A 20744-nucleotide genomic window follows, 5' to 3' on the forward strand; every position below is an offset into this window, starting at 1 on the left:
AGCCAAGATCACACCATTGTACTCCAGCCTGGGCGACAGAGCAAGACTCCGTCTCAAAAAAACAAAACAAAACAAAAATTGGTACATCACTAAAGAAATCAAGTTAAACCTTAAGTTTGATGTGTGGTTTTGTCTGGAGTCCCATAACAAAATGAAATTTTCAAATGAATATGTATTTCATGTTTTAAGGATGATTTCAGTGAATAGTAAAATATATGTGATGGCCTTAAATAAGTCATATTTCCAGATCTTCTGTAACTCCTGCAGTAACTTGTAGTTTTGCTTTTTGCACAACTGGAAGCTAATACCTAAGACCAAATGATTTATATATTGTTTTCTCACTGAAGGTGCATCTTATTAATTTGTACAACATTGAATAAGTACATTGGTGCTCATCAAGCAGAGGAAATAGAATTAAGCATGGTGCAATGATAAATTATGTGGGTTTTCTAGGACCTCGCCCCTCAGAGCTTCTTCCATCGGAAAGGCAGAATCTTGGGCCCCACCCAAGACCTACTGAATGAAAATCTGCTTCCCAGCCAGATACTCAAGTGATTCATGTGCATATTAAGGTTTGAGAAGCACTGAGTTAAAGTGAGTTGGACAATTCTTTTCTCTTACTAGTTTTCACCTGCTATTTAAATCTCATCCCAGCAAATACCATTATAATGAAAGTCCAGTTGTAACAAACATACCCAAACCATATTTCTCTAGATACTTTAAGCAATATCATATACGATGAACAGCAACTTGACAATAGTATTAAAATACTCTAATACAATTGTTTGAGGTGAGATTTGATCTCTTAAATGCAACTAAGTGAACCTTAAATATAAAGTCAATGATATTATACCAAATCATCTATTTAGTAAGTCTACATATATGACCCTAGTGTAGGAAAAGACAGAGTGTACAAAAAATCATAAGTCATAATCTTTTCATAAAAAAACTTACAAATCATATTTTTGAGAACTAAGCTCTGAATTTTATCTTGCCCAAATTCCTATCTAAGGGGTCTGGGGAGTCATGACCTACAAACCATAAATTCTCATCAGATGGGTTTTATTTAACCCTGCATATCGTGACTTACTTTCCAATCTCACTCAGCATAACATTACATGACAAAGAAGAAAATAAAAATATTTTACCCCCAAACATGTTTCTTTGCTGTATTTTGAAAAGGCCCTGCAAAGCTGTCCTTTGCGGGAGGGTAGGGAGAGGGGAGGGAGATTTGCATCTGTAAAGAATCTCTGTTAACATAGCTAGATCTTTTTCTTCCAGGCTCTCCCAATCCTGAAGAGATTAACAGAGAGCCTAGCACTTCTTAAAGGTTTGAATAGGAAACATTTGTCATCCATTGTCTCTAAAGGCAGCCACTATGAGACATCAAAAGGACCTTGGTCTCCACAATTTTTTATCTTAATGTGAACATTTCCTTTCAATTAATCCCAGGTCTTTAGACAAACTCAACCCATTGTCAACCAGAAAATGTTTAAATTTACCCATAGCATGGAAGCCTACCTCCGCCCCCACTTCCAATTGTCCACTTTTTTGGACCAAACCAATGTATTTCTCACATGTATTTGATTGATGTCTCATGCCTCCCTAAAACATATGAAACCAAGCTGCACCCCAACCACCTTGGGCACATGTTCTCATGACCTCCTGAGGGCTGTGTCATGGGCCATGGTCACCTATATTTGGCTCAGATTAAATCTCTTCAAATATTTTACAGAGTTTGACTCTTTTCGTCGAGATTTTTATACACTATAAGACAGTTTGATTATGAAGCTCTAAAATTCTTACATGACCTCAATTTATTTTTTCATATTTTAAGATTGAAAAAGACAGAAACATTCTTCAAAATAGCAGGACCTGACAATGTCCCTTTTGAAGTTTATTACCTGAATTAAATGTTTTCCTTCATAGGCTATTATGATTACAACATAAGCTAAATAAAATGTCAGGTTTTCTTATTTTTTTTTCAAGTTATTTCTCTGTCCCTTGGAAGAAATACAAACAAATATTTAGGCTAAATAGACTCTGGAGCATCAAAAAGGAGATAGAAATCACAATTTATACCCTTAAGGAAGTAGTCATACCTTAATTCACATTCCTTGTCAATCTCTGTTTTGCCAAAATACTATTAAATTATATATAATAAATTTCATAAAATATTATGATTACTAATCCCTATTGACCTTAAATCTATATTGAAACACTACTTTAAGGAAATGTTGGAGAGAGGATGGGAGATTATAAGAAATTAATAGGAAGTTTATTTGTGGCCCACTTAATGGTAGCTAAATAAAATTGAACAAAGTCTGGTATTTCTACAATGTTGTATATAGCCAATGTTCTCCTGGGAATTCTTGGTAGGAAAATATCAAGGCGATTTACTCTAGGTGAGTACTTGCACAGAGAAAGCCCTCAATAACTACTTGTGTTGATTTGAAAACAACTGGAAGATCAGTAGCAATACAGGAACTTAGCAGAAAGGGAATGGAAAGAATGAACACTGTACATTAGAATTTGCTGAATTACTAAAAATTATATCGCATCTGCAATTCTTACTTAACTGACTAAATTTGTTGGAGAACAGTAAATAATACTATGTAATAGATTAGAAAGTAAATAATAAAATAATGATAGAGGTTAAAAGATATATATTTGGAACTTTGCATTTACATATGGTATTCTGTGCTCATATTAGTCTCAAAATATTTGATTATAGTATCCTCATCAGTGTCCGCCCACTCCCCCGACCATTTTGATGTACATCAGTGCATAACTTTTAGCAACTATTCTCCTGTTGTCAAAGACTAGAAGAAAGAGCTATCATTTCATAGCCTTATTTCAGGTAGAATATATAACTGAATTATCAGCTTCATTTTGATGGAAATATGTATAAAAAGATGTTGTCACTGAAATCATCAAAAAATATGCCTTGAAGTGAATCTAATGGCCATTTATTTTTTATCTATATTGTTAGTGGTAAATAATTTTCAGTTATGTTTTAACTTAGTAATTATATACCCCCCAAAATAATATGGAAATGTTCCCTTTAATTGTCATAATAAAAACTCTGAGACCTATATTTAAATACATCTAGACTCTTTCCAGGAAAGTGTTAACGAAATTAACAGTAAAAAGGTATCATGAATTCTACTGGGATAATTACATGGGTAGTTTAACAGAAAATTTGGATTAAACTGGAAGCATTTCTATGATACACAGTAAAACCTCTGTAAATGGTATGCAGAAAATGGAAGACTTCATATTGTCTTTTGGATGCAAAGATAATCTTTAAAAATGTTAAGTAGAAGTAGTTGTTAAAAGGTAAATTTTTGCTTTCATTATTCTAATAGTTTTTTTAAAAAAATTAGCTAATTGTTGTTTCATGGCTTTATTGTCCTTTTGCACTTTTTTTTTGACAATGTTTCCTGTATGATTTTTATTTAATTTATTTTATTTTTATTTTTCCATAAGTTATTGGGGTACAGGTGGTATTTGGTTACATGAGTCAGTTCTTTAGTGGTGATTTGTGAGATTTTGGTGCACGCATCACCCAAGCAGTATGCACACTGCACCATATTTGTAGTCTTGTATCCCTCACCCCTTCCCACTTTTTCCCCCATGTCCCCAAAGTCCATTGCATTATTCTTATGCCTTTGCATCCTCATAGCTTAGCTCCAAATATCACGGAGAACATACGATGTTTGGTTTTCTATTCCTGAGTTACTTCACTTAGAATAATAGGCTCCAATCTCATCCAGGTCACTGCAAATGCTGTTAATTCATTCCTTTTTATGGCTGCATAGTATTTCATCATATGTGTGTGTGTGTGTGTGTGTGTGTGTGTATATATATATATATATATATATATATATATACACACTACAGTTTCTTTATCCACTCGTTGATTGACGGGCATTTGGGTTGGCTCCATGATTTTGCAATTGTGAATTGTGCTGCTATAAACATGCATGTGCAAATATCTTTTTTGAATAATGATGTTTTTCCCTCTGGGCAGATATACAGTAGTGGGATTCCTGGATCAAATGGTACTCCTACTTTTAGTTCTTTAAGGAATCTCCACGCTGTTTTCCATAACAGCTGTACTAGTTTACATTCCCACCAGCAGTGTAGAAGTGTTCCCTGTTCACTGCATCCATGCCAGTATCTACTGCTTTTTGATTTTTTGATTACAGTCATTCTTGCAGGAGTGAGGTGGAATCGCATTGTGGTTTTGATTTGTATTTGCCTGATCGTTAGTGATGTTGAGTATTTTCTCATATGTTTGTTGGCCATTTATAGATCTTCTTTTGAGGATTGTCTATTTGTATCCTTAGCCCGCTTTTTGATGGGATTGTTTGTTTTGTTCTTGCTGATTTGTTTGAGTTCTTTGTAGATTCTGGATATGAGTCCTTTATCAGAGGTAAAGATTGTGAAGATTTTCTCCCACTCTGTGGGTTGTCTGTTTGCCAACTGTTTCTTTTGCCATGCAAAAGCTCTTTTGTTTAATTAAGTCACAACTATTTATCTTTGTCTTTATTGCATTTGCTTTTGGGTTCTTGGTCATGAAATCCTTGCCTAAGCCAATATCCAGAAGGGTTTTTTTCCAGTGTTATCATCTAGAATTTGTATAGTCTCAGATCTTAGGTTTATGTGATTAATCCATCTTGAGTTGATTTTTGTATAAGGTGAGAGGTGAGAATCCAGTTTCATTCTCCTACATGTGGCTAGCCAGTTATCCCAGCACCATTTATTGAAAAGGGTGTCCTTTCCCCACTTTATGTTTTTGTTTGCTTTGTTGAAGATCAGTTGTTTATAAGTATTTGGCTTTATTTCTGGGTTCTTTATTCTGTTCCATTGGTCTACATGCCTATTTTAGTATTAGTACCATGCTGTTTTGGTGACTATGGCCTTCTAGTATAGTTTGAAATCAGGTAGTGTGATGCCTCTAAATTCGTTCTTTTTGGTTAGTCATGCTTTGGCTATGCAGGCTCTTTTATGGTTCCATGTGAATTTTAGAATTGTTTTTTCTAATTCTGTGAAGAATGATAGTGGTATTTTGATGGGGATTGCATTGAATTTGTATATTACTTTTGGCAGTATAGTCACGTTCACAAAATTGATTATACCCATCCATGAGCATGGGATGTCCTTCCATTTGTTTATGTCATCTATGATTTCTTTCAGCAGTGTTCCATAGTTTTCCTTGTAGAGGTCTTTCAACTCCTTGGTTAGGTGTATTCCTAAGTGTTTTTTGTTTGTTTGTTTGTTTTCCAGCTATTGTAAAAGGGGTTGAGTTCTTGATCTGATTCTCCACTTGGTCACTGTTGGTGTATGGAAGAGCTACTGATTTGTGTACATTAATCTTGTATCCAGAAACTTTGCTGAATTCTTTTATCAGTTCTAGGAGCTTTCTGGAGGAGTCCTTAGAGTTTTGAAGGTAAACAATCCTATCATCAGCAAACTAATGTGACAGTTTGACCTCCTCTTTACCAATTTGGATGCCCTTTATTTCTTTCTTGTCTGATTGCTCTGACTAGGACTTCCAGTACTATGTTGAAGAGGAGTGGTAAGAGTGGGCATCCATCAGGAGGCTGAGGCAGTAAAATCACTTGAATTCAGGAGGCAGAGGTTGCAGTGAGCCAGGATCATGCAATTGCACTTCAGCCTGGGCAACAAGAGTGAGACTCCATCTAAAAAATAAAAATAAAAAATAAAAGAGTTGTCATCCTTCTCTTGTTCCAGTTCTCAGAGGGAATGCTTTCCACTTTTCCCCATTCAGTATTATGTTGGCTGTAGGTTTGCAATAGATGGCTTTTATTACATTAAGGTATGTCCCTTGTATGCTGATTTTGCTGAGAGTTTTAATCATAAAGGATGATGGATTTTGTCGAATGCTGTTTCTGCATCTATTACGATGATCATGTGATTTTTGTTTTTAATTCTGTATATGCTGTGTCACATTTATTGACTTTTGTATGTTAAACTATCCCTGCATCCTTGGTATGAAACCCACTTGATCATGGTGGATTATCTTTTTGATATGCTGTTGGATTCGGTTAGCTAATATTTTGTTAAAGATTTTAGCATCCATGTTCATCAAGGATATCGGTCTGTAGTTTTCTTTCTTTTATTTATTTATTTTTTTGAGACAGAGCCTCACTCTGTCACCCAGGCTGGAGTGCAATGGCATGATCTTGGCTCACTGCAACCTCCACTTCCTGGCTTCAGCGATTCTCCCACCTCAGCCTCCTAAGTAGCTGGGATTACAGGCATCCACCACCACACCTAGCTAATTTTTGTATTTTTAGTAGAGATGGAGTTTCCCCATGTTGGCCAGACTGGTCTTGAGCTCCTGACCTCAGGTGATCCACCCAACTCAGCCTCCCAAAGTGCTGGGATTCTAAAGGGAAGAAATAGAACCTAGTATGTTTAGAGCTTTTGTTATTCATCTGATAATATGCTGTATATTTATCCATAAACTTTTAATCCTGAAAATTGTTCTATAAAACATTTGTCATATTCTCAATTATAAAGATGAGAAAATAGTTTCAAAGAAAGAATTTTCAGTCTCATACACTTTACACATAGCCAAGTTGAGTTTCAAGTCCAAGGCTGACTGTTGACTCCAAAGCCACAAGCCCACATCCTTTTCAATACCGACTGCTTGCAAAATGCAAGTTGTAATGACATATGACATGGATATTTTTCTTTCTAGGAACATGTATGTAACACATATATGTTATTTTTAAAGATTTTATTGTGAATTATATCAAACAGTAGTGATACAAAACATAAATGCGAAGCTTTATAAAGTATCGTAAGGCAAACATTCATTTAAACACCACTGATAACCTATGCCCAGGAATAGAATATTGCCAGCACCCTTGAAGCTCCCCACCCTCACCACGCTCTTTATGAACACCATCCTCTTCTTTCTCCCATAAGATTACTACTATCTTTACTTCTAATATTATAGTCCAGACTTTTTTTATGGTAAAATATACATAAAATGTACCATTTAACCATTTTAAACTGTATGGTTCAGTGGCATTAAGTATATTCACATTGTTGTATAATCATTACCACCATCCATCTTCAGAATTTTTCATCTTTTCAAACTGAAACTCTACCCATTATCGCCGGGCGCAGTGGCTCACGCCTGTAATCCCAGCACTTTGGGAGGCCGAGGCGGGCGGATCACAAGGTCAGGAGATCGAGACCACGGTGAAACCCCGTCTCTACTAAAAATACAAAAAATTAGCCGGGCGCGGTTGTGGGTGCCTGTAGTCCCAGCTACTTGGGAGGCTGAGGCAGGAGAATGGCGTGAACCCGGGAGGCGGAGCTTGCAGTGAGCCGAGATTGCGCCACTGCACTCCAGCCTGGGTGACAGAGCGAGACTCCGTCTCAAAAAAAAAAAAAAAGTTTACCCATTAACTGTACCCGTTATTAATAACTCCCATTCCTCTTTTTTCCCGGCCCTAGCAACCACCATGCTACTTTCTGTCACTATGAATTTGACCACTCTAGGTACCCCATATAAGTGGAATCATACAATATTAATCCTTCTGTGACTGGCATATTTCTTTCAGCATGGTATCTTCAGGGTACATCCATGTTGTAGTACCTGCCAGGGCTTCCTTCCTTTTAAAGGTCAAACAATATTGCATTGTATGTATGCACCATGTTTGTTTATCTAGTTACCTGTCAATGTACAACTTGTACAACTTGGGTTGCTTCTACCTTTGGTCTATTATGAAGAATATTGCCATGAACATGGATGTACAAATAGCTGTTTCAGTCCTTGCTCTCAGTTGTTTGGGGTATATACCTACAAACAGAATTGCTGGATTATTTGCTTCATTTTTTGAGGAACTACCATATTGTTTTCCATAGGAGTTGTACTATTTTACATTATCATTAGCAGTGCACAAGTGTTCTAATTTCTCCATATCCTTGCCAGCAATTGTTACTTTTTGTGTTTTCATTGTAGATTTGTTCTTTTTGAAAACTGCATACATGAAATAATGCACATTTTCTTCTCATTCTGGCTTTTTTTTTTTGCTCAGCTTGTGAGATTCATGCATGCAGTTGAATGTAGCTGAAGCTGTACATTTTTATTACTCTGTAGTAGTCCATGTATGACAACATCAATTTATTACTTACTCCACTGCTGATGGACATTTGGATTGTTCTAGTTCTTAGCTATTATGAATAATGCTGCTGGGAACATTCATATACACGAACGTTGGGGTATGTGTAGGCAATTTGTTTTTTATATACCTAGAAGTAGAATTGCTGGATCACATGTAGGCATATGTTCAACATTAGATTGTGCCAAGTTATTTTCCAAAGTTGTTGTACTAGTTTACATTTCCACCAGAAGTTTTTGAGTTCTCACTGCATCATATCCTTCCTACTGCAAATGTGGTTTTCTCCATTCTAATAATTACTGATGATGTTGAACATTTTTGTTTTTACATATTTATTGAGCATTTGGATAGTGTCTTTCATAAAATAGCCTCCTGCCCTTTTTTTCTATTGATTCTTTTGTCTTTATTGATTTGCATGAAAAAATATTGATAATGGGATGGATGGATAGGTAGATAGATAGAGGGACACAAACTTGTTGTTGCAAATGTCTTCTATTCCTTGCCTTTTCACTTTCCTTTTTGTTTTGAGATGCAGTCTCACTCTGAAGCTCAGGCTGCAGTGCAGTGGCGTGATCTCGGCTCACTGCAAACTCCGCCTCCCAGGTTCACGCCGTTCTCCTGCCTCAGCATACCGAGTAGCTGGGACTACAGGCACCTGCCACTAGGCCCGGCTAATTTTTTGTATTTTTAGTGGAGACGGGGTTTGACCCTGTTAGCCAAGATGGTCTCTGGATCTCCTGACCTCGTGATCCACCCGCCTGGGTCTCCCAAAGTGCTGGGATTATAGGCCTGAGCCACCGCGCCCAGTCTCCTTTTCACCGTCTTAATGACGTCTTTGGTAAATAGAAGTTTTTAATGTCAATGTAGTAAACATTTATAAAACAACTTTCCTTTGTGGATAATGGTTCTTTTGCCCTTTCAAATAAACCTTTCCCTACCCCAAAGTCATTAAGATATTTTAAATTCGCTGTCAAGCTGGGCGCGGTGGCTCACACCTGTAATCCCAGCACTTTGGGAGGTCGAGACGGGTAGATCACCTAAGGTCAGGAGTTCAAGACCAGCCTGACCAACATGGAGAAACCCCGTCTCTATTAAAAATACAAAAAAATTAGCAGGGCATGGTGGCGCATGCCTGTAATCCCAGCTACCCAGGAGGCTGAGGCAGGAGAATCACTTGAACCCGGGAGGTGGAGGTTGTGGTGAGCCAAGATCTTGCCATTGCACTCCAGCCTGGGCAACAAGAGCAAAACTCTGTCTCAAAAAATATATAAATAAATAAATAAATAAATAAAATTACCTGTCAATAGATTCAAAAAAAGGTGGAAGGCCGCTGAGAATTACATTGAATTTACATTATAAGTATAGATGAATTTGTAGACAATTGATACCTCCATAAGATATCAATTGATCTTGGCTTGGTCCTCCAAGCTATGAACATTGTATATTCCTCCATGGGTCTTTAATTTTCCTTACTGTTCTCTTGTTTTCTGCAAAGGTATGTTGTCCATCTTGCATTAATATTTATTTTTAAGTATCTGGTATACTCAATGCTATTATAAATGTTATGTATTTATAAGCTTTTGTTTTCTCTTTGTTGGTACACAGAAATCAAAAGATTGTTGATACTGAGTCTTTATTCAACTCATGTATTCTGGTAATTTTACTAGAACATTTTTGACATCTACTCAAATCATTTAATTGGAAGTAATACCTATTCATTTTTAATTATTAGAGCATTTTAATACGATTTTTTTCTTACCTTATTGCCTTGGTTAAGACCTTTAATACAGTATTAAATTGACATACACGGTGGTCATCATAAGCATCCTTCTGTCATCCTCATCTTGAAGAAAGCCTGCTTGAAATTCTTCCTAAATTTCTATAAATAATGAAACATCAGGGTAAACTTTTGGACAATTTTTGTTTTATAACTTCAACTCATTAACAATGATATGGTATACGGAGAGATTACATTTTATCTAAAACTACCTTCAGTTCTTACTTATCAAAGCCTCTGTGTCACTGACTTTTCTAAAAATCAAAATCCTTAAAATTGAATCCTCTGAATTTTAGACATCTCACCTGATATTTTGATACTGACTTCTAAATTTATATATGTGACATTATTCCTTCTATTTTACAACAACTGTTTAAAATGTGATTTGGTGTGTATTCTGTAGTAACTTCACAAATTCTTGTTAATTAATTTAACAGTATGTTATTTGAAAAAAAAGATACACTTGACTGTTTCAATATATTTTACTAGCTGTATCTCTATTACTAAAAAATAGTGAGACAATTTTGGTGCAGATCCCTCAGATGGTTCTTAATCTGAGATAAGGGAGTCTTTATTTCCCTCAGTATAGTATATATATTTTTGGTCACTCAAATGCCCCATTATTCCAGATTATTGAAATAAATAATTACAGCTGTCATTTTGGTTTAACGTGACAATGAAAATAACTGTAAGAGATAAATCTCCCTTTTTTTTTTATTTCACTAGATTGAAAAAGCAATCCATGTGCTTTTCATCGACCTCTCTTCACCTCTCTTAATCAAGACATTTCTGTCTAAAATAATGTTTGGAAAAGGACAGACCTAAAGAGAGCTGCATGAAAATGCTAACACATCTTCAGTTTCACTCTTTCACTCTTTCACTCTTTCAGTTTCACTCTTTCATCTTCGTTTCACTCTTTCTAACACATCTTCAGTTTCACTCTTTATATCTTTCAATAATAGCCACACTGTTCCTTTTGCTGTTATATGTGGACTCAGTCCTCCATCCTACCTCAAACCCTCATTGCTCTGACAAATGATCATTTCTGTGATTCAGATTCGTTGATATCAGCTAGGTGTACTCCGTGATAATGATGATGATGAATGATAATGAAAGAGGTAGTAGTGATGATGATGCTGGGTAGCTAATTTGTAGAACCTTTGAATAGATGTGCCATCCCAGTGTAAAGTAGAAAGTGTGATGGTTTTGTTAGGCATCCGTTTTATAAGACGGTGGATTTTAGCAAGTTTTTATATGGGAATTTCAAACAAAGCTCTCTGTTTGATATGAAGAAATATGGCACTTCACGTATTTTTAACCTCTGCTTTCATAGTATATTAGAAGAAACATTTTTCATTTTTCTTTCTATAAACATCATTTATCTAATGATTAAAGTAGTATCATCTGTATTATTACACAGATATTATTTTGTTCTTGAAACTTTTACTTTTTGAAGCTGAATATTATCAACAGGCTTTCCTTTACCAACACAAAGAAACATCTTTGGGAGACAGAAAACCACACTGAAATTATCAGGGGCCCATCAGTGGATTTATGCTTAGAAAGAATGGAAGGTAAATATGTAGGTCTGTGAAGACCGTGTTCTTTCTCCTACTGAATTAATACATCTCAGGCCTCTCCCCAGCACTACGTATGCATTGTTTGGGTGAATAATTGCATGATGTTAATTTTGCAAGCTATAAAATTTTATTATGTTTTACTTTTTCTCCACTACAACCTGATGCCATTAAGGAGCTCAACTGATGTTTATGCTTGATGTTCCAAGTTAGACAGGTGTAGCTTGCTGTGCTTTTTAAAGAGTAGCTAACATATGTATCATGTAACATATGTATCATGAGCTTTTTCACATAATGTCAGACTAATTAATGTATTATTTTTCACTGCAACAGGATCACATTAGTCTTGGTAACTTAATCATTCAGACTGGCCTATTGTCTTCCACCATGAACTTAAAATGACATAAGTATACTTAGATGCATTGAATTGTGAAAAATATAAAATATGTATGAATATGAACATTTTAAATGTGAACCAAAATTTGTCTTCACTCATTTTGTATAAATAAATCAGGTAGCATAACCATTAAAGTATGGTTCTTCCTCTGTATCCTTGTATTCTGTATCCAGGGATTCAATTAACCTCAGATTGAAAATATTCCCGCCCCCCAAAAATGGATGGTTTGTGTTTGTACTAGACATGCACTGACTTTTTTCAGGTCATTATTTCCTAAACAATACAGTGTAACAACTATTTTCATAGCATTTACATTGTATTAGGTATTATAAAAACTCTAGAGATTATTTAAAATATATGAGAGGATGTGTATAGATTAGAGCATCTGGAGCACCTATGCATTTTGGTATCCAAGAAAATCCTGGAACAAATCCCCCATGGATATCAAAAGACAACTGTATAGGTTAAAAACATACCATATGTTAACTCAACCAAACAGTTTATTTATGATATCCAGGAAAATATGAACAGTGTTTTTCAGTGCACATGGGAAAACTTCTAGACACTCTTTAAAAATGAATTCTTTTAAGAGGAATGCTTTCTTTAACACATAATTGAAGAAAGTAAGATTGGTACTTACAGAGTTCACTGATGAAAATGAGGATACATTTCAGATTGCTTTTTAAGTATATAAGGTAGGTTTAGTAATTTTAAATAAATAGTTGGCCTATTTTCTTAAAGAACAGGACAAGTCTTATGCTACCAAATTCAACTACCGTGCTAAATGAGATTCAATACATGTCCTAATTTCATAAGGTTTGTGTTTGGACACAAAAAATGTGGGCCAAACTGACTGAGCTGATGTATAATTATAAGTCTACATGAAAAATGCAATTACAAGTAGTTCCATGGAATTGGAAACTGTGCTTTCTCACATTGTCTCCCGAGTGCCTGGTGAGACATCAGGCTTGGTGGTGGTGGAGAAATATGTGTTGAATGAATGTATGAGAGGAAGCATTTAGAATAAAAATGCATTGATGCTACAGGAAATAAGACATAAGATATTCAATGCGGTTCACCACTGAGTTCTAAAAAACAATGTTTTTCTACTTTGATTTTTAAAAGAACCACAACCCCCAAGTCAATGAGAAAAAGCTTCTGTAAATCAGCCACTAAAGTCTTATTAAATCACAAATACCAAAGACGTAAAAATCTATCTACAATTTTTAGCAACTCAGCATACTAAAACTCATCTGGGGAGAAAATATTCATAGGAATTAAAGTGCTTTATTTATAAGAGGCACAATTAAGATGGATGCTCAGTCATTTTTAGTGATTAGTACACTACCCCCTAGTTAATAGAATCCTCTAGCTTTCCCCAGCAGATGAGGGTGAGCTACTGCATTTAGGAGAAAACAGTACCTGTCTACATCTACAAACAGCTTATTTGGCAGAGTGGGATAAAACAAGTTCAATTTTGGTATGTAAAAAAGCATTATTAATATTTTTAAGGAAGAAGAAAGAAATACATGAAAAAATGGTTACAAATATGTGTTACAGTATATGGTTTCATGTCTTTATATAAGGTAAATGTAACAATTTGAATAGTATTTATTTATTTAGTAATCTGTTAAAAATTAATGGGCCATTATAGTCTGTATTATTGTAACAGAGAAAAAGACTCTCCTATTTCAAATTTGTTCAGTATGTAATAAATCTATTGGATTTTTAAATGTGTATATATCATCACTCATGGCCTATTGATGAGAAATGTGTAATTAGGCAATTTGGTTTTGCAAGCATCATAGTGCTTATCTATAAATCTAGATCGTATATGCCTATTATATACCTAGGCTATATGGTATAGCCTATTGCTCCTAGGCTACAAACCTGTGCAGCATGTGACTGTACCAAATACTGTAGGCAATTGTAACAAAGTGGTATTTGTGTGTCCAAACATAACTAAATAGAAAAAGTACAGTAAAAATATGTTATTATAACTTTATAAGACCAATGTCTTCTATGTAGTTCATTATTGACTGAAATGCCATTATATGGCACATGTGGCACTATATATATATATATATATATATATATAGTACACACACACACACACACACACAAAGTAAATGAAAAGGAGAAATTAGAGCCTGGCATTTTATCCTATAACCTAAGCAGAGTCAAAACAACTACATTTACTTAAAAAAGGATTTTTTCCCATGTAACATTTAGCTATCTATCCTGACTCAAGGAGATATAGTCATGAAAAGCCCAAAATACTGTAGCATATGTACTACATAAAAAATACTGTTAGATTTTCTTATTGTAACATTAAACATAATTCTTCAATTCAGTTCAACCTTCAATGGTTCCTAACTTAATAGAGAGAATTATCACTCATCTGGTTGAATAAGCCAGGAATCTGGGTTTTGTACTGAACCAGTCTTTCATTCAGACTCTCCATTTCCAATCCATCATATATCCATTTATTTCTCTCTCTCCAACCATTCCACTTCTGGTTTCATTTTCACCACCTTAGTCTAAGGTACCATCATCTCCTATGCAGATTACTTTAGGAGCTCATAACTGGCCTCTGTTCTTCTATCTACCCAGGTCCTATCCAGTCTCTGCAAGAACAAATCTGATTATGTTATTCTCTTGCTTTAAAAGTCTTCAAAAGCACTTAGAATGAAATCCTAACCAGAAACCTAGCCTACAACTCCTGCATGAGCTGCTCTGCCTATAGCTCCAGTTTCATTTCATTCCTCACTCACTGTAGGTAACTTCTTATGCCCCAGCCTGTCATGACCTTCTTTCAGTTCTGGAAATGCTCTATTCTCTTTCCCACTTTGGTGTCTGTGTATGTCCCTGGTCTCTAGACTATTCCTCAAATACACCAACCCTCTTCATTTAAGTTCTCATCAACTTTAATAATAATTCAATGCTAAATTATAATCCATATAGTAAAGAGAAAATGGGCTCATCTCCAGATTTAATCAATAATTATAAATTATAGAACTAACTTCATAAGCTCTTTAAAAAGTGTCAAAGAATAATAAATATAAACAACAGAGAAAGGATAGTATATGTAAATGAAGAATTAACCTAGGATTTATGAGTTGTAGGGGAAGAACAAGGGAAGAATGATACATGTTTATTTGAATAAAACCAAATAGCTGAAGAAAGATCTGAACGGATAAATTACCAAATTCACACAAGTTCCAAGCAAGAATCATGAGATAAGATCCATACCAACACCTTGAATTTTAAAGCAACTTTTCTGAGGTATAATTTATATACCACAAAACTTAGCTTTGTGAATATACAATCTCATGGGGTTTTTTTCTAAATTTATAATTTCCATCACCCCAAAATGTTTCTTTATACAAATTTGCAGTCAATCCTTGTTCTCACCCTCAGCCCTAAAGAACCACAGATCTGCTCTGGACATTTTATATATAAAGAATCATATGATATCTATTCTATACTTGTACTCTGTGGTAATGTTTTTGAGGTACATGTATCAGTTTAAGTAGTTTGTTTCTTGTTATTGCTGAAGAGTATTCAATTCTTTTAAATGTATTGATACTTATTTAATGGCCTAGCATATGATCCATGTTGGAGAATGTTCCATTTGTGCTTGAAAAGAATGTGTATTCTTTGTTGGTGGAGTGTAAATTAGTTCAGCCATTGTGGAAGACAGTGTGGCGACTCCTCAAGGATCTAGAACTAGAAATACCATTTGACCTCGCATTCCCATTACTGGGTATATACACAAAGGATTATAAATCATTCTACTATAAAGACACATGCACACGTATGTTTATTGTGGCACTATTCACAATAGCAAAGACTTGGAACCAACCAAATGTCCATCAATGATAGACTGGATAAAGAAAATGTGGCACATATATGTCATGGAATACTATGCAACCATAAAAATGGATGAGTTCATGTCCTTTGCAGGCACATGGATGAAGCGGGGAACCACAATTCTCAGCAGACTAACACAGGAACAGAAAACCAAACACTGCATGTTCTCACTCATAAGTTAGAGTTGAACAATGAGAACACATGGACACAGGGAAGGGAACATTACATACTAGGGCCTGTTGGGGGCTGGGGCGCTAGGGGAGGGATAGCATTAGGAGAAATATCTAATGTAGGTGACGGGTTGATGGGTGCAATAAACCACTATGGCACATGTATGCCTGTGTAACAAAACTGCACATTCTGCACATGTAACCCAGAACTTAAAGTATTTAAAAAAAGAAAGAAAGAAAGAAAGGTTGTATATTGTACTGTCATTGGGTGCTCACTTCTATAACTATTAGTTCAAGCTAGTTCATACATTGTTTAGGGATTCTGTACTTGCTGATTTTCCATCTAGTTCTATAAACTATGGAGAATGAGGTATCCAAGTCTCCAAGAATTATTTTTCTTTTCACTTCTGCCAGCTTTTGCTTCTAGGGCCCTGTTTTGTGTTCTAGGGCCCTGTTTTTAAGGACACAGACATTTATAATTTTTATATCTTCATGAATAATGTAATCTTTTATCATTGGGAAATGTCAGTCTTTGTTTCTGGTAATATTTCTATGTTTAAATCTACTTGTCTTATAATTGTATAGCCACTCCAGCTTTTTTATACTTTCTGCATGCCTGATATATTTTTTTCTATCCTTTTACTTCCAACCTATTTGTGTCTTTGAAATTGAGTATGTCCCTTGTGGATAGCATATAGTTAGTTCTTGCTGTTGTTGCTTGGCCAGTCTGATGATATCTTCCTTTTGTTTGGAATATTTGATCAATTCACAATCATCGTAATTGTTTCTATGGTTGGATTTACATCTTCCATTTTTATGTCTTCTATATATCTTACATGCTTTTTGTTCCTTTGTTCTGCTGTTACTGTCTTTTCTTTGTTCGATTTTTTTATTGTAACATTAAACATAATTCCTCAATTCGGTTTTTTACCAATTTGAGGGTTTTTTTAGTGGTTACTCCAGATTTTAAAATATACATCTTGGCCACGTGTGGTGGCTGACGCCTATAATCCCAGCACTTTGGGAGGCCGAGGCTGGCGGATCACGAGGTCAGGAGATTGAGACCATCCTGGCTAACACGGTGAAACCCCGTCTCTGCCAAAAAAGTACAAAAAAATTAGCCAGGTATGGTGGTGGGCGCCTGCAGTCCCAGCTACTCAGGAGGCTGAGGCAGGAGAATGGTGTGAACCTGGGAGGCAGAGCTTGCAGTGAGCCGAGATTGCGCCACTGCACTCCAGCCTGGGCGACAGAGTGAGACTCTGTCTCAAAAAAATAAAAAATAAAATAAATAAATAAATAAATAAATAAATAAATAAATAAATAAAATATACATCTTATTCCATTTTAGTTCAGATAAATACTAGTTTAATTTTCATAAAATACCCAAACTTTGGCCCTGTGTTGCTCCATTCTCCTCCTTCTCTTTTGTGCTATCATTGCCATATATAATTCTACATATGTTTCAAACCCAATGATACAGTTTTAATTATTGCTTTATACAATCTTCTGTCTTTTAAACCAGTTGAGAAAATAATTAAAATATATTTATTCAGCCTTTATGTTTCCCACATATTTACCTTTTCTGGTGCTCTTTATTTTTTCTTGTGGATTCTATTACTATCTGTTACCTCAGAAGCCAAGAAATAAAGGGGAAATACAGGGAAACGAAAGAAAATGATTTTCTTTCAAGCTGAAAGACTTCTTTTAGTATTTCTTGTAAGGCAGATGTGCTAGCAACCAATTATCTTTGTTTATCTAGAAATACCTTTATTTTGTATTGATCTTTGAAGGATAGTTTTGCTGTATATAGAACTCCTGGTTGATAGTTTTCTTCTTTCAGCACTTTGAATATGTCATTCCATTTTCTTTTGGCCTCTACTGTCTCTGATGTGAAATCAGCCATAATCACATTATTGTTTCCTTGTGCATGAAGAGTCATTTTTTTTTCCCTTTTGCTTTCAAAATTTTCTCTTTGGCTTTCAATAGTTTTACCGTGATGTGCCTGGGTGTGGATCTCTCAATGAAACAGAGTCCATCAAATTTGAAATGTCTTTGGCTATTATTTCTCCAAACATTTTATTTTATTTTATTTTATTTTATTTTATTGAGATGAGTCTTGCTTTGTCACCCAGGCTGGAGTGCAGTGGCACAATCTCGTCTCACTGCAAGCTCCGCCTCCCAGGTTCACGCCATTCTCCTGCCTCAGCCTCCTGAGTAGCTGGGACTACAGGCACCGGCTGCCATGCCTGGCTAATTTTTTGTATTTTTAGTAGAGACAGGTTTCACTGTGTTAGCCAGGATGGTCTCGATCTCCTGACCTTGTGATCCGCCTGCCTCGGCCCCCCAAAGTGCTAGGATTACAGGTGTGAGCCACCGTGCCCAGCCTCTCCAAACATTTTAAATGACATTTCCTCTCTCTTGTCTCCTTCTAGGACTCTTATATTGTCTTGCTGTTGTTTCAGACATCTCTGAGGCTCTATCCATTTTTCCTTACTCTTTTCTCCCTGTGTTCTTGAGATTGGGTAATTTCTATGGAATTATCTTTAAGTTAATTGATGGATTTCTTCTACTGTCACAGATCTGCTCTTGAGCCCCTCTTGTAAATTATTTGTTGTATTTTTTCAGCTTCAGATTTTCTATTGATTTTTTTTTTAGTTTCTATCTCCTTATTTAAATTCTCTATTTGTTTAATCACTGTCATCATACTTTCCTTTAATTACTTAATTATGATTTCCCTTGGTTCTCTGACCATATTTATATTTGTTTGAAGTTTTTATCTGCTAGATTCACATCTGGTTTCACTCAAAAACAATTTCTTTTTCTTTCTTTTTTTTTTTTTTTTTTTTTGGTGATGGAGCCTTGCTCTGTTATCAGGCTAGAATGCAGTAGCACTATCTCCGCTCACTGCAACCTCCACCTCCTGGGTTCAAGCAATCCTCCTGCCTCAGCCTCCCAAGTAGCCGGGACTACAGGCGTGCACCACCACGCCCAGTTAATTTTTTGTATTTTTAGTAGAGACAAGGTTTTATCATGTTTATCATGTTTTATCATGTTTTATCATGACCAGATGTTCTTGATCTCTTGACCTTGTGATCCCCCTGCCTCATCCCCCAAAGTGCTGGGATTATAGGTGTTTGCCACCGTGCCCAGCCTGAAAAACAATTTCTATTGACTACTTTTTTTTTCTCAACTATAGCTCACATATTTCTTGTTTCTTCACACGTTTTGCATTTAATTGAAAATATAATACTTTACAAAACACCTTGTAGTACCTCTGGATTCCTCCCTCTGAAGACAATTCTTGTTGCTATTTTTTTCATTTTTGTTTCTTTGTTCATTTAATAACTTCCCTGGACTAAATCTATGAAATCTGTCTCCTCCACAGTATGTGGGTACTTATGCCTCTACTCAGTTTTTATTGTTGTTTTTATTCTTGCTTTAATTTTTCAGCCTGACTTATTAGGGGTCACCCTTGGCAACACATTTAACTTTACATAATAAGGAAACACACACACACACCAGTACAGGGCTAGAAAAACACACAAGCTCACACATACACGAATAGTACAGTCTTAGACTTCTGTGAAACACTAAGTACGATAATATAGCAATGCTTTCAGATATCAATCTCTTCAGAGTTTTGAGGTGAAATGTAATTTTCTAAAAATTCCATATTCTGTACCAAGACAACTTGTATTATATATGTAAACAGAAAGACCATCTCCATTGTTTCAAGAATCACTAGATATGCCTTTGTAATTTTTTCTGAGACATTTGTTAAATATATATCCTAATAAATTATAAGATGAATCAAAAATTAAACAATACAAATGTCACAGCATTAAAGACTATAAAAAGCATTAAGATTCACAAATATACAAACTAAATAAATAACCTCAGAAATTGTAGTCATAAAATGAAATGAAATGTAAAAGTGAAAACTGTTCTTGAAAAATAATTCGGTGGTTAAAAGCTGAATTTAAAGGCTACAGATTAAAATAATGTTAGTAAGTGGTGTCATGAGTAATAAAAGTACATTAAATTCCCCATCCTATACAAGAAAATGAAAGAGTATTATTTTGTATTTGATGTTAAGATAGATTTATTTGATATATTTAAATGCAACCATTAGTAAAATTTAAAATTTGATTTATTTCAGTTATCTTACTGCAGCAGGTAAATAAAATATCTTTAAAGCGTAAGAAGGTAATTTAGATGTGATTCCCCATTGTATTAAAAAATAGGGGAGTGGCAGGGACTATGAGGATCTAAAAAGTATGTACTACTTATGAAGCTATTTTAATCTACACATTTTAAAGCATTGTGCTAGCCAAATCAAGTACATTTTGGGGCCATGATGCATCTAGTTTGCCATCCCAGAAGCCAAGAAATAAAGGGGAAAAGAAAGAAAAGGAAGGAAAAAAAGAAAACTTAAGAGACAGGTGCAAACCTACTTCAACTAGGGTTAAATTTTGAAATTCATCTATATGATATTTGCAAGAGACATATCTAACATGAAGTGACTAAAAAAGTTTTTGAAAAATAAGTTGAATGTCAGTAATCTCATAAAATGGAAGCAAGAGTGCTAAATCTAGTAGAGAAAACAAGAATTAATAGGAATAGGATGACAGCAGATGTGGAAATTTGAAAACTGGAAATTATAGCCAGGCGTGGTAGCTCATGCCTGTAATCCCACACTTTGGGAGGCCAAGATGGGCGGATCACCTGAGGTCAGGGGTTCAGGACCAGCCTGGCCAGCTTGTTGAAACCCTGTCTCTACTA

The 20744-nt window shown here is 35.3% G+C and overlaps 1 protein-coding gene across 21 annotated transcripts in view; it reads left to right on the plus strand.

Moving 5' to 3' along the window:
• Nucleotides 1–20744, plus strand: part of LOC105491963 (KIAA0825 ortholog) — a 473971-nt gene that overhangs the window by 266459 nt on the left and 186768 nt on the right. The window contains exon 24 of one of the 21 annotated variants that reach the window (XM_071097812.1): nt 454–1205. The exons of 19 other annotated variants lie outside the window; for them this stretch is intronic. Coding sequence is in view for 1 of the 2 variants with exons in the window: in XM_071097826.1 (XP_070953927.1) it covers nt 454–520 (67 nt within the window). In the remaining variant the exon portion in view is untranslated. Of the gene's footprint in view, nt 1–453; nt 1206–20744 lie in introns of those variants that run through there. One more of the 21 variants, XM_071097826.1, reaches the window with a different exon arrangement.

Source organism: Macaca nemestrina, chromosome 6 (assembly GCF_043159975.1).
Source record: "Macaca nemestrina isolate mMacNem1 chromosome 6, mMacNem.hap1, whole genome shotgun sequence".
NCBI lineage: Eukaryota > Metazoa > Chordata > Mammalia > Primates > Cercopithecidae > Macaca > Macaca nemestrina.